This window comes from Nuphar pumila, chromosome 1 (assembly GCF_984573655.1).
Source record: "Nuphar pumila chromosome 1, dmNupPumi1.hap1.1, whole genome shotgun sequence".
NCBI classification, from domain to species: Eukaryota; Viridiplantae; Streptophyta; class Magnoliopsida; order Nymphaeales; family Nymphaeaceae; genus Nuphar; species Nuphar pumila.
This window is the reverse complement of record NC_143249.1, coordinates 133,020,852-133,035,648: the sequence shown is the minus strand read 5'-3', so window position 1 is coordinate 133,035,648 and position 14,797 is coordinate 133,020,852. Positions and strand designations below refer to the sequence as shown.

The 14,797-nt window shown below is 35.5% G+C and overlaps 1 protein-coding gene across 7 annotated transcripts in view; it reads right to left on the bottom strand.

Moving 5' to 3' along the window:
• The window catches only part of PGR3 (proton gradient regulation 3), a 37,715-nt gene extending 23,217 nt beyond the window's left edge, over nt 1-14,498 (bottom strand). For 3 of the 7 annotated variants that reach the window (XR_016433242.1, XR_016433237.1, XR_016433243.1), the window contains exons 1-3: nt 10,943-14,498; nt 6,108-6,235; nt 5,727-6,020 (exon numbers count right to left, since the gene is read on the bottom strand). Coding sequence is in view for 1 of the 7 variants with exons in the window: in XM_090013509.1 (XP_089869635.1) it covers nt 10,987-14,412 (3,426 nt within the window). In the remaining 6 variants the exon portion in view is untranslated. Of the gene's footprint in view, nt 1-4,786; nt 5,471-5,718; nt 6,021-6,107; nt 6,236-10,942 lie in introns of those variants that run through there. The other 4 variants (XR_016433238.1, XR_016433241.1, XR_016433239.1 and 1 more) reach the window with 4 other exon arrangements.
• Nucleotides 14,499-14,797: the final 299 nt, after the last annotated feature.

The window sequence follows — 14,797 nt, the reverse complement described above, 5'->3', positions numbered from 1 at the left end:
TGACCATTGTAATAGATATAGCCCATTATGGGTTTTTTTTATCTTCATTATTTTTATACTTTGTTATGTTGTCAAGGGCATTTTTGTCCTTGACAATATAATAGTCATATAGCTGTTGGGAGCTTCCAATGGCTAGATTTTTAGCCATTGGGTAGCTCCCAACAGCCATATTTGGGGAGCTTCTCACTCCCCTCTTTGTCTATAAATATGGGCCTTAAGCTCCTTGTAAAACTAATGCATTTTGTGTGCATTTATGCTCTTAATAAAGATTATATTTTACTTGTGTGTTTTTTACCGTCCCATAAATGGCTCTTGTTCTTGAAACTACTTGCGTGTGATTGGCCTCTTGCTTGAGGTACGTGGAGTTCTTGGCCCAAAAGTGGCTCTTTGTAAACACCCCAAATTTTCCACCTTCACTAACAAACCATTTCCTCTTGTCATTGAGACCCGCTCTCTAAATCCTTCAGGGAACCAGTTGGTCGACATCTGATCCAGGGCCATCCAGAGCCCAAATTTTCCCCAAATTCAAATACTTTAAAATTTAATCTTAATTTCAATCATCAATTTTTGCCTTCGAATAGAAATGTTCAATTCTTTGTCTCTGTCAGGGGTCCGGGACTTTAAATCCCTCATCCAGGGTTTGCCTTTTGCATCTCATTTTATATTATCTCATATCATCATTTTGTGTCATTTCATGTTATCTCATCACATTGCATGTCATTTTCGAGATCCAGCACTCTGGTTTTTCAAAATCTTCAAATCCAGATTCGATTTTAAAATCCTATTTTGAAATCAATTTCAAAAAACATGGGTTTTTAGATCAATATTTGTCATTTGTCAACTCCCAAGATCTTATATTTCTTTATTTCAAAATATTTTCCTTAGAAAAAGCAATCTGAATTCATTTTAAACTCAATTTTTAATTGATCTCAATTCTCAGATGAGACCTATCTAGGTGGTGTCGCTTCTGGATTCCTTCATTTCTCAAATTTCAGAGTTTTAGTTGATTTAAGACTGTTTTTTTATCTCTTTAAACCTTTTCAAAATTTTATTTTGGTTTTAAGTCAGAGGTAGTCCTATCCCTCGTCAATTTCTTTCATTTTGGCCAAAATCTCAGATTTTTAGTCGGACTAGGACTCTATCTCAGAGTTTCAGTCGGATTAGGACTCTATCTCTCACTTATATTTTTACCTATTTTCAAGAAAATCTTTCAAAATCTTTCATTTTGGCCCAAAATTTTAAAATTTTAGTCGGAATAGGACTTTGTTTCAGAGTTTTAGTAGGATTAGGACTATATCCTGATTTTGTCCTTTATTCATGTTTTTCACTTGTTTTCAAAAACCTTCTCATCTGACTTTCAAAAGACAAAAATTTTAGAGTTTCAGTCAGACTAGGACTCTATCACAGAGTTTCAGTCGGATTAGGACTCTATCTTTCATCTCTATTTTCACCTATTTTCAAAAAAATCTTTCTAAATCCTTCGAAAGAAGTTAAAATTTTAGAGTTTTAGTCGAATCAAGACTTTATTCCAGAGTTTCGGTTGGATCATGACTCTAACCATGACTTCATTTTTTTAGAAAATCTTTCAAAAACTTCTTTATTTATCTTTCAAACAATCGAATTTCAAAATTTCAGGACTTCGTTGTAGAGTTTCAAAATTTTAAGACTCTACCCCGGAGTTTCAATCAGTCCAGAACTCTACTCTGATTTCTTCTTTTTACTTTTGTTTCACTTATTTTTTGAAAACAGACTCAATTCTTAGAGTTTCAAAATTCTGGGACTCTATCCTAGAGTCCCAGTTGATTAAGACTCTAACCTTGGTTTCGTCTTTTGTTCATTTTTACTAACCTCTGAGAAGATCTTTCAAAATCTCTTTATTTTTCTTTCAAAAACTAAAATTTAAGAGTTTCAAAATTTTAGGACTCTAGTCAGGAGTTTCGGTTGGTTCAGGACTCTAATTTTCTCGAATTTTATCCTTTGCTTTTATTCTTATCTGCTTAAAAAACTTTTTTTAACCTTTAATTTTAACCTATTTAAAAACTCAGATACGGGGCTCACACACCTGGCGCCACATCCGAGAGATTTTCAATTCATCTAGGACTCTAGAGGATTTAGAACTTTGATTTTCATCTTTTGTTTTAAACCTTTTTTGAAAATCTTGTTTTTAACCCCTTTATTTTCAAGTTTTTTTAAAATTGTTTTCAGAAAAACAAGTGAGGCCCACACTAAGTGGTGCCACATTTGAAAATATTTTGGTTAACATAGGATTAGTCAATGTTCTAGTTAGGCTAGAAGTTTAAAAGAGTCAAAATTGATTTCAAAAATCCATTTTCACTTTAGTGTTTTTAACTTTGTTTTTTAGGGTTTTAAAAACCAAATGTGGGCCCACCTATGTGGCGCCACATTTGAGATATTTTTAAAAGATCAATTAGAACTCAATTAGGTTAATTAGAGTCTAATTGAGAAGGTTGAAAAGTCAAACTCAGCTGGAAAAATTGCCCCCTTTTATTGATTTAATTAGAAAGAGTTTTAAAAAATAAAAACTCTTTAATTAACCCTAATTAAGGAGGTTTTGAAAAACTATAAATAGGGGACTCTAGGGGGGTCAAAGATACTTTTTCTCACTCTCTCTCTCCAAAAATTTGTGGCAATCTCTCCTTCAAGCCTTCCTGCTTCCACCATTATTGCAGCCCCCAAGGTGAGTCATCTTCTTCTCCTTTTTTTATTTTATTTATTTTTTTATATATTTTTGTCATTGCCGCCCCTTTTAGCATGCTTTTCCCTTTTTTTATTTCAAAAAAAATCATGTGAGGGCCTCAAGATGATGATCAGCTGATGTTTGATGGTCACTTACATGTTTTTTATCCATTAATAATATTTTTTTTATTATGTTAAACGCCCAAAAAAAATTGAGATTCGATCGTTCAATGGATCGAATCCCTCTTTTAATGGCTAAATCAAATTCCAACCGTGTTTTCCCTAATTTGTTTTGTTTATTTTAGCATGTTAATGTTTATTTTATGTGTTCAAGCATTAAAACATGATTCGTTGTATTATTTGTATTTTTAATGATTTTTACATGCGTAAATTAGGTTTATTCATGCGCTTTATTGATAATATGTGTTCTTGATTCCGAGCATGCGGGAACGGCATTATTTCATGTTCGTTTTTCTGTCATTAAATTCTGATTTTCTTAGGGTTAAACTGTGCATGTCTTAGTGATTTCCCATAAAAAATTTGGATTATTTTGAGTTCTGTAACCCTACTAAAAAAATAAAAAATCGAACTCTGATTCTGGTACCATGAGAGTGTTGTACAGAATCAGGTACGGTTTGTCGAAGCGATATCTCCCTCATCGAAGATCCGATCGACGATCTGTAAGTTAAGTGTGTTCGTTATAATGTCTAGTATATCCTGTGAAATTTTTAGAATTTTCTATGGTTGTTTGCTATTTTTCCTCTGTCATAAATCAAAACTTATTTTATAATAACCGTTATGCACCGTTTAAGCCCTAGTTCAACTTGCATGAATCGTATTTCCCTAACCGGAGATCCGATTGACAATCCGTAAAAAGTTACGAATTCAGCAGCATGTCTAATTTTATGAGTGTGGTTTATGTGATTTTTTAACACTTTCTGCTATTTTTAATTGAGCCAAAATCAAAATTGTCTTTTCTGGAGCAATTATGTATTCACCGGAATCAAGCGTATATTTCTGAAATGATATCTCCCTAACCGGAGATTATTTTTTCGATCTGTAAAAAGAAATTTTTTTGTTAATCTGTCTAGCATCTCTTTGTAAAATTTTATACATTTCTATGGTGGTTTGATACCCGATTTGAGTCTGACACTGTGACAGGTACGTGCTCGGGGGCAAAATTGCATATTTTTAAGTTTTATTTAATTTTCATATCAAAATAATACCAAAAATATATTTTTTTATTATACTTTAATTTCAGAGTTATCATAAGTGTCCATGTTGATTTTTGTGAATTTTGGAATTCATTTGATGCATTATTTGATTAAATTATGAAAACAGGATGCCCGTAGAATCTCGATTCAACTGAAACATATGCAAAAATTGATATTTTTATGATATTTCAATTTTTTTATAAAAAGTTTGATATTTTTAGAGTTTGATCATGTTTATAATCATGCTAGGGTGCTCCACACCCGATTTGGTGTTGATTTGAATCTGTTTGATCCTTGAATTAAAAGTTTTACAAAAATCTTTTCTGAAAACATTGATTTTAAGGCTATAGCCTTGCTTTCAGGGGCATTTTGGTCATTTTTCTCAAAATTCTAAATTTCAAAGTTGTTTATTTTTATTAGTTATTCAATTTTGCATCATTTTTTACTATATTTATCTCAAGAAAACATGAAAAAAGGCTTATATCCAGATAAATCCAGCAATTTTCAAATATTATTGGATAAATTCAGAAAATCCGACATATCTTCACTAACGAGTTTACTAGTTTTGCAGGGAGATTCAAGATTGTATTTTTTTTATTTTTCTTTTATTTATTTCAAATTAATATTGATGTAAATTGTAAACATTGAAATAAGAAGTTAATTTCCTGCTTAGAATAGGGTTGCATTGCATATAGTTTATTTCTTTAAATAATGTCAATGTGTGATGGATGATGATTCATGCATATTCAAATCCGTCATGGTTTACACAAATGGCACATGCACTAGCTTCTAAGGAGTTGATAAACTCGGTGGGTTTCGTATTTGTGGTCATAGTCAGAATACGAACAAAACTCAAATTTATCATCTTCTTCTAAGTCACAAATGACCTACACTCTTAGGCATTTTCAGAAATCATAGCATATTTTCTAAACTTTTCTAAGTATTTACCCCTTTTAGAATCAAATGAGATATATTTAATACGTATTTGTGATCATAGTCAGGGATATGTAAAGAATTTATTTCATCTAAATTCTATAAGGCACAAAATCTCTTTTTCAAAGATTTGCCTTAAATTCTTCATAAAATACTTTTGCAAATTGCATTCATACATCATCTAGGTTAGATTGCATCATGAATAGTTTTTCACAGGGCCACACGCCCATTCTTTTGATCAATTCAAGGGTTCAATCTAAAAAAAATCGATTTTCTTAGTCACCTGAATTTTCCTCAAAATCGATTTTCTAAAAAATATCAGGATTTCTTCAGAAATTGATTTTCCTTTTCTTCAAAAATGTTTTCCAAATGCAATTCATGATTTCCAATCATTCATTTTCCAAGTATTTTCCAATATTTGAAGCAAACATCATGTTTTCAATCTGCATTTTCCAAAGTTCATAATACATGCCTGATTCCTTGTGTATTTAGGAATAGAACATCGATTTAGACAAGTTGAGCAAAGCAAAGCACATGATTGATCCTTGGTTCGATTACCCCTGGTTAAGTCGCCAGGAACAGTTGAACCTCGTACCAACAGGCGAGTCCCATACTTCGGAATTATCCTGCATTTTAAAACGGAGATGAGTTATTTTCAAAATCTTTTTCAAAGGTCAGTTTGACTTGCAAAAGTAAAATTTTGCAATGATAACACTCTTGTTCTTGGAACTACTTGTATATGATTGTGCCTCTTGCATGAGATGTGTGGAGGCTTCTTGATTTCATTTCAGATGTTAGCAAAAGATAACTCCTTGCATTCAATCTTTGGCATTTGCTTGCAACTATATGTCTAGTGCTGTTTTTTTTTGCGAACCTTTTTACCTGATCTTCAAATGCAGTTGGCCATCACTTTGGACCCAAGCAGGATCAGAGTTCTGTTAGGCTGGGATGAAACATCAACTCTGCAAATGGCCTTGCCCATAGTCTATGTCAATATGGTGAACACAAGTAGCCCGACATAATCAGGTCTTGTGCAAGTGTATAGTAAATGTAAGCCCAATGCCTGAGTCTCTACAGCCAGTAATCTGGACACAAAAGCGACTGGAATTGTTGTCATCCAATAAAGCCAATTAAAAGCTCCAAACCATGGCTAAGACTCAACGAACCACCAAACCCCTGCATCCAATAAATTAAAATGGTCAAGAGATGGATCAATGCTACTCATTAGTCCCTGCTAAAAATCATCAAATTCATGTTTATAACCTGCTGAGAGTCCACATCCATGCAACAGAAAACCATGACCATGGTAAAGTTAGGCAACTGCAGACCATTGTGGCAAGTTCTTGTTATGAGCCTATCATGCCAAATTTTGATCTGCTTATGAGCTTATCCTGACAAATTTCAACAAGAATAATGGTTAGCTGAATTTTACCAGCTGCATTGTGATTATATGCTTGAACAGTAACAGTTGGTTCACCATCAGAACATGGACTATCTGATTTCCACATTTATGGGTAGCGTATAACTCATACCCAAGTTGGATACAAATGGAGAAAGATAATCACAGAAATAGCAATACATGAAAAGGAGTAGGGTGTAAACTGCTGGGACAAGCACCTTTTAATAACTACTCATCAACATGCACACTCGTGCTTCAGAATGTGTTTGTGTACAAAGCAGAAGAGCAAGAGATATACCATCCAAAGTCTTATTTGTTCAGGAAAAAATAACCAAAGTTATTTCGATATAATTTTTATCTTATCTAGTCAAAAGAAAGCTTGGGCTCATTTTTGGGAATTAACCCTATTAGAAACCAACACCCAAGTTGAATGGGTGACAAAGATTGAGCATGGGAGGTAACTAACCCTCCATCCATGGTAATATAACAATGGGATCATGGTCATTAACATATACAAATAAACCAAGATAAAAATATCAATGGTGCACATGAAATGTAAGACTTTTTGTTTTTTGCATAATGCTGAACTGCACAGCAAAGCTAGATTCCTCAAATCAAGTTTACCCTCAAGACTATTACATAGTTTCTAAACTCTATTTTTGAGTTTTGGGTTTTAAAAGCCTTTTTAGGGCCGACTTCTCTGTTTCTCTAGAGGTTGTTAAAACTTAAAAGGGAACTCACGCACCCTACGAGCCGTGAGATCGATTTGGGGGCCGATTCATGAGCAAAAGAGAAGGATTTTGCGATTTTCTCAAGTAGGAGTGCATTTCCACCCATTTTTCCACTCAAGGAAGTGGGTTGAGCTATGTCACATAGATGTGGGTGCGGATGTGGCGATGCGTCACTTTAAAAAAACTTGGGTGCGGGGGTGCGGGGAGGGTATATATAATTTTTAACAATTTTAAGTTAACAATGGATGTATGTGTGTATTTATGTATTTTATATATAATATAGATAAAATTGGACTTGGTTAGGGTTAACTGAATTTACTTTTAGACAGAAATGGACCTCAATGTGGTTGACTTCACCTGACACAAAGGAATCCATGTCCAAGTGTCGCACCCGCATGGGAGAGGGTACGACGCGTGTGCGATGCCCTGCTAGAAGAGTCTGTGTTACATAGGGGTTAAGGCAAAAAATCTCTATTTTTTGCTTGTTATTGTGTTTTTTGGAGAAGATGGCATCAGAAGATCCAGCATGGTAATAGTGCACTCAAGTAACAAGTGGAAATCGATTAAAAATCAAATACAACTATTGGCAAAATAGTTTTTCGGATGGTATCCCTTGGTTGAAGCATCATTTAGCCGGGACACATCATAATGTGCAAGCATACATGTCAAGAAAATTGCTGGATGCCGTGAAATGGCAATGCCAGCAATTACTTGATGATCTGAGAAGAAAAAGACAAGAAAGAGAGATGAACGAGGCAAAAGTAGAGTATGTGGAGCCCTGAGAGGATGTGCATTACGAAGATGAGCTCCCTACTTCTTATCCTACAGTCTCTAACATAAGATCAAAAGTAGAAAGTTTTACAGCGAAGAAAAAAGGTGTAGTTGGTAATTGAATCAGATATAAAAAATGGATTTGATTCCAGTGAATCCGAGAAATAACTGGAATTTTGATTGAAATTGATTCAATTTACTCGGAAAATAGTGATCAGGGGCAAAAAAGAGAATATTTACAAAATTTTGAAAATTTTGGGGTGTTCACATTGGTGTCAGTAGTAGTGCCGCTGCGGGCACAAAATGAAAAAGAGGAGGGAGTTCTTCGAGAGGAGGTAGAGCTAGAGGCTCTATTAGGAATTTTTTTTCTTCCTAGGACTGCCCCTAGGGCGCAGCCCAATATTCGTACTATTATGACTCCTCAGCATTTAGTCGAACAGGCGAATGTCGTGGTTGGGAGATGGTTCTATGATACCTTCATTCATTTTAATGCGGCAAATTCCTTTCATTTTCAGGCTATGGTAGATGCCATAACCAGTATCAGATCATGCTTTGAGAGAAAAAGTTTTAGATACTAATATGAAAGAAGTGAAGGTATATTGTGAGATGAGGCAGTTAGAGAGAGAAACTATGTGTAGCATCATGGCAGATGGGTGGACAGACAGAAACTCAAAGACCTTGATAAATTTTCTTGTTTATTGCCCTAAAGGAACTATGTTTTTTAAGTCAATTGATCTTTCTGATACACCCAAGACAGGAGATATATTGCTCAGAATATTTTATGAGGTTGTGTAAAAGGTTGAACATCAAAATATTGTGTAATTTATTACTGATAATGCAGCAAATTATAGGGAAGCAGTTAAAAAATTGGCAAAAAAAATTTGGTCAGTCTTTTAGACCACGTGTGCAACCCATTGCATAGACATCATACTTGAAGACATCGGCAGCGTGGATGATGTATAACAGACAGTTGGATGCTGTCAAGAAATTACTAAATTTATTTACAATCAACCACTAGTGGTGTTGGGAGGAGAAGAAGAAGATAATGATGATAAAGAAGAAGATTATAATTATTGAAATTATTTAACACTTAATTGTTCATAAACTTGGTTACTTTGTTTTTGTTTATATAATATGAAAGTATGAGTCTTGTGACATGTTCTTAATTGCAAGATATTTAATGTTTTGCATTGTTCTTGTGAGATATGCATGCAATGTTATCTATGATTCTATATTAATTGATGTTTGATGATGTCTTATGTGGCTTATAGAGACATAAATACTTCATATGTGATTTTATGATTGTATTTTGTGCAATTCATCATTGTTTCATGTGATATGATTTTTTTAGAATTTTTGCTATTTTTTCCGTTTTTTCTTGATTTTTTGGATTTTTTTAAAAAAAAATACTACAAATTTATGATACGTTTACGATACGATATAGTGTTACTATGGGCCTGACCGATACAGGTTACTATATAATACTTACAACTTTGGTTTAAATTAATACCTTCTTGTTTCATCGCTAAACTTTTTAAATATATTTAAAAATGAGGGATTTCTAAACAAGTCATATGTGCTGTCATAATTTTCTCTTCTAGAATGCTTAAAGCAGGAAACAAAGATAAAGTTTCAGCCTCTTAAACCTAATTATTTTCCCATGTATTGTATTTGTATTGGATTTGATCTAGATTAAAAAGTTGAACTATTTGACTTATTAGAGTAAAAGAATACATTTCCCATCTTTTCTCTTCCTTGACGTCAGGAAAAGGTAAGTCCCATCTCTGCCAACTTACCTTTCTTAAAATTGAAAGAAATTACTTAGATAAACAATAAGTCAATTTTATTTATTTACAATAGTAATAGGAACACATTCTTTCGGTTTTTTTGTCTTTCTGTCTTCCCACTTATAGGAAGAGACAAATAGTCATACCTTAAAAATTAGAAGATAGCCCTTTTAATTTTTACACAAAATGGGGACTAAATGAAAAGAATTAAGGATAGGAGGATAGCCTTACACCTCTTAAGAGGCATATGCATTCTATAATTGGACCCCTGGGTAAGGCAAAAGTTGGTACCCCAACCTTGAAGCGCACATATCTCACCTCCAGTAGAGTGCCTCTTAAACCATGTTCCACACAAGAATGCTCTAGAACATCGGAAACCTGAGTGCTCGCCTCTTATAGGTCTCGTTCTTGCGTATATGGCATGAATGTACTACTTTGCTAATTAATTTTGCAAAATAAAGACAAAAATGAAAACACATAATCTGATAATATTAGTGATAGAAGTTAGTTCTATGTTAACATCAAGGGATAAGAACATAATCTCTTTTCCTCCTCTTTCTCTGCTGTGCTCTTCATCAAGAATTCTCAGGTAGTCTTCTCAATAAAATCTTGTTCAACAGCTCTGATCAATTGCTTTGCAAACGAGTGATACTTCCTCTTCTTATGGGCCTTCTTATTTTCCCTAAATATATATTTACATCCCTCAACTCAACTAATATCTGGAAATTTACTTTTTCCTGTTTTTTAAAGAGTGCCAAATAAATATTGTAAATGCATGATGAGAACACCCATTTAGCAAACACAGAACATGGCATAATATCAGGTGAAGGGTACTCAATAACCCAAGTTGCTGCTTGATAATTAATGCAAATAGATTGTTGTGATTATCTAGAAATGACTAAATTGACCCAAAAAAATTTATAGAAATAAGATGATAAGGAAAAAGGGTACCATAAAGATCAAAAACTCCAGATGTCAATGCAAATTCAACATAAAATAACCACAAGATTGAATAGACAATTTCCAGTTTATAAGAAAATTCCAATCTGGCAATTATGAAGCGCAAAAACAATCTAAATTAAACAAGTGACCCTATTCTACCTGTACCATAGTATATAAGTTCTTGCAGTTTATCCACATACAAGCTTACTCTCTACTATGAAAAAAGTGAAGAATCACTAAAATTCAACATAGGAGTACACAGGAAAAGTTGAAATGCAAACCAAAGGACATAGTGCGCCATTGACGGCATGGTATGGAAATTGACCATTTAGTCCAGGTTAAGTTCCACGTATATTTGGCAGTTTTCAAGAAAACAGACGGACAAAAGAGAGATTCTAAAAGAACTAGTAAAATGCAAAAATAATCATGAACCAAAAAGAATATGATGTGAACTATAGAATTGCTCACATTGGGTTGTCATGGCTCTCAAGCAGCAAGTGGATTTATCAGGACTAGTTAGGAAGTTGGGCAAATGTTCCTGTGTTAGGAATGCATCCACCAATCATCATCCTTTTATAGATTTCGTAGGCATCATCAGCATTACCTGACATGCTATACCCTCGAATTAATGCATTATATGTAAAAACATTAGGTTCATGCCCTTTGAGTTGGAGCTCTTCATATAGCTCTCCAGCTTCTCTCACCATTCCTACTTTCCCAAGATTGAGTATCAAAGAATTGTAAGTGTACAAATCAGGAGAAACTCCTCTAATTTGCATTTCCTTGAAAAGTGAGAAGGCCTCCTGTAGCCTCTGTGAGGTGCCAAGTCCACTGATCATAAGATTGTAAGAAACCAAGTCAGGTTCAAGGCCTCTCCTTTTTAGCTCTTCAAAATACTGTAAAGCATCATCTACCCTCCCCACCATACAAAGGCTATCCACAAGGATGGTGTAAGACTTGACGTCAGGAATTATACCTTCTCTTAGCATTCTTTCAAATAATTCACAAGCACTTTCTACATCCCCTATCTTTCCAAATCCATTCATCAAAATATTATAAATAGCACAATTAGGCTTGCATCCATACTCTAGCATCACCTCAAAGAGTTCTTTGGCTTCGTCTACTTTCCCTGCCTTTGAAAGCCCATCAACAAGAGGACCATAGGTGCAAGGGGATGGAGAAAAGTCCCTGCTTATCAGATTATAATAGAAGTCTATGGCTTGATTCAATCTGTTAGACTTGACCAGGCCAGAAATTACTATGTTATATGTAGCTATATTAGCAAAGCATCCTCTAGAATGCATCTCCCTTAGCAGCTCCAATAATTCATCTGCCTTCCCAGCTTTAGCAAGTGCATCTAATAATAAATTGTATGTACAAACATCAGGTGTACATCCAATCTTCTTCATCTCTTTGAGTAACATAAAGGCCAACGAAGAAAGATTTGCTTTGAGAAGCCCGCTAATGAGAGGATTATATGTGTCCACTGTTGGTGACATTCCATATTTCTTGACATCCTCAAACAAGTTATAAGCATCAACCACCTTGTCACACTTGCAAAGATAGACTATAAGGGGGCACAAAAGAGAATCATCTCTCAAGATACCATTTGCAACCACCATCTTAGAAAATTGAATTGATTCATATATTCCTGCTACACCTAGAATCCCCTGCATCAAATTTATCCATGAAGAGCGATCAGTTTGATTATTTAAGCTGAATTGCTCAGCAATCCACAAAGCGTCCTTCACCTGCCCATCTCTTATGATACCAGGAAGGAGACTACACAATGTTATGAAATCAGGGATAAGCACTTTTCTCATCTGATTGAAAAGCCAGAATGCATCCATAGCTCTCCCTTCTCTAACTAAACCGTATATGATTGTGTTGTAAGTCAGAACATCAGGCCTGCAATCATTCTCTGACATTTCAGGCATCATGTCCAAAGCCAAATCAACTTTACCATTTTTACAAAGACAATCAAAGAATGTGTTATATGTTATCATGTTTGGAGTACAACCATGAGTCTCCATTCCTCTAAATAGCTCCATAGCTCTATCGATTTCACCCTCTCGACTTAGACCTGCTAATAATGTGTTGTAGGTCACAGCAGTAGGGGAAAGATTCACCCTCTTCAATCCATGAAACATTTCCCATGCCTCATCTGACCTATTTGATTTGTAAAGTGCATCAATCAATGAATTGACAGTAATAACATCTGGGTCACATCCATTTACCTGCATCTCTGAGAAAAGGTTAACAGCTTCATCAATTCTCCCAGCATTGCTGTAGCACTTAATCATCATGCTATAGGTGATAGCGTCTGGGGAGAGACCACTACGGCTCAGATCTCGAAACATATTTTTAGCCTCTCCAAGCCTTCCAGATTCTGCAAGAGTATAAAGACACACATTGCATGCCACAATGTTTGGAACAATACCCTTACTCTTCATATTAACAAAGATTTCTAGTGCTTTCTCAGTATTTCCCAGCTTTCCGTAGTGATCAATGAAAAGAACGTAAGTGTGTGCAGTAGGTTTAGGTCCTTGAACATTCATGTCATCAAAAAGCTTTTGAGCATCATCTGCTCTATTGGTTCTAAGAAGTCCTCCAATCAGAGCATTATAAGTGCGCAAATTAGGAGAGATTCCCTTCTTCTCCATCATATCCAAATTGTTCAATGCCTCAGCAACTCTATCAACTTTACATAAAGCATTAATTAGTATCGTATAAGAAACCACATCTGCAACATAACCATCTTCTTCCATGATATTCCACAGCTCCTTCACGGCATCTAAGTCACCAGAGTCACCAAATTTATCCATCAATGTTATATATGTCACTAGATCTGCTTTCTGATTACTCTCTCTCATTCGATAGAACAACTCCTTTGCTTCCTGATATCTCTCCATGCTGCAAAGAGCATCCATCAGAACTGTGTAAGTAACCACATCTGGCTTGCATCCTTCCTTTTCCATTCTACTCAAAATACCATATGCTTCATCGATTCTGCCTGATCTTCCGAGCATTCTGATGCAGATGGTGTATGTGTAAACATTGGGTTTCAATCCCAGAGTTTCCATCTCATGCAGAAGACCCATTACAGTTTCGATATTCTTACGCTTCCCCGATGCAACCATGAGGGCAGAGTAGGTTTTTAAACTGGGTCTAATCTTTTCGGAGACCATTCGCCTGTAAATCTTCATAGCTTCCTGAAGACACCCAGACTGAAGCAACAGATGTATCAATCCATTGTAAGAAAAACCATTTAGGACAAACCCAGCTTCACTCATCAACTCAAGGGTCAAAGGTGCTTGCTTAATTCCTCCAAACACACTAACACCCTTGAAAATGGTCAAGTAAGTCTTCAAGTCTCTCTTGATTATCTGTTTCTGCATAAAATCGAAAACAATTGCCATTTCTTTGAGCTTCCCATTCGCCCTCAAAACCTCGAGCATGAAATTGCACGTTTCAGTAGTGTGAATGATTCTTGGTTGCTGGGCCAAGGATCTAAAGACTGATAAGGCCTGAATTGGGTCTTTGAAGGATCTCAAAATCTCGATAACACCATCAGAACTCAACCCATCTTTCACCATTCTCTTGATCTGAGAGCCACCATCACTACAGTTCAACCCAACCATACAGCGACCCGCACAGTTTCTCCTCTTCTTCTTCAATGTTTTGAAATCCCCATCCTGAAAGACGCTAATAAATGTTGTCTCTTTCGCCGTTCTCTTAATCTGAAACCCCACATAGTTTTTCCTCTTCTGCAATCTTTTGGAATCCCCACCAGGACAAACACTAAAATTCCGATCTAGGAAAGAAAAACTCCACCTCTTATGCTCTCTGGGACCAACGGTTCCTACAGAAACGAGCTTTTTCCATTGATCGACATGAGAGGGACAAGCAGCGCAGCATCCCCAAGAGGAGAGATCCATTCTCCAAGAGGACAAACGGTGTATCAACAAATGAGTGAATGAACGAATCAGAAAGGCCTCTGATGAGAGAGAGAAAGAGGGTGATGGTCGTGTGGCTTCAGTTGGAGACCAAACACAACCGCTGGAGTTGCGGCTTTATGTGGCCACCCATATTCTTCCCGTTCATGTCCACCATATCAGCTCCTCCCCACGAGGAGAATATCTCCGTGTCCAGTGTGTTCAAACTTCAAAGTAGAACTGTCAATGGTTCGGGTTTGTCTCATATACTTCCCGAACCTGGATATCAGGGTACGGGCATCAAAAAGCCAACTCAAACGTTATAAAGTCGACCCGAATCCGATCCAAATAATATTTGAATAGGGTTTGAGAGAAAACAACCCCATTG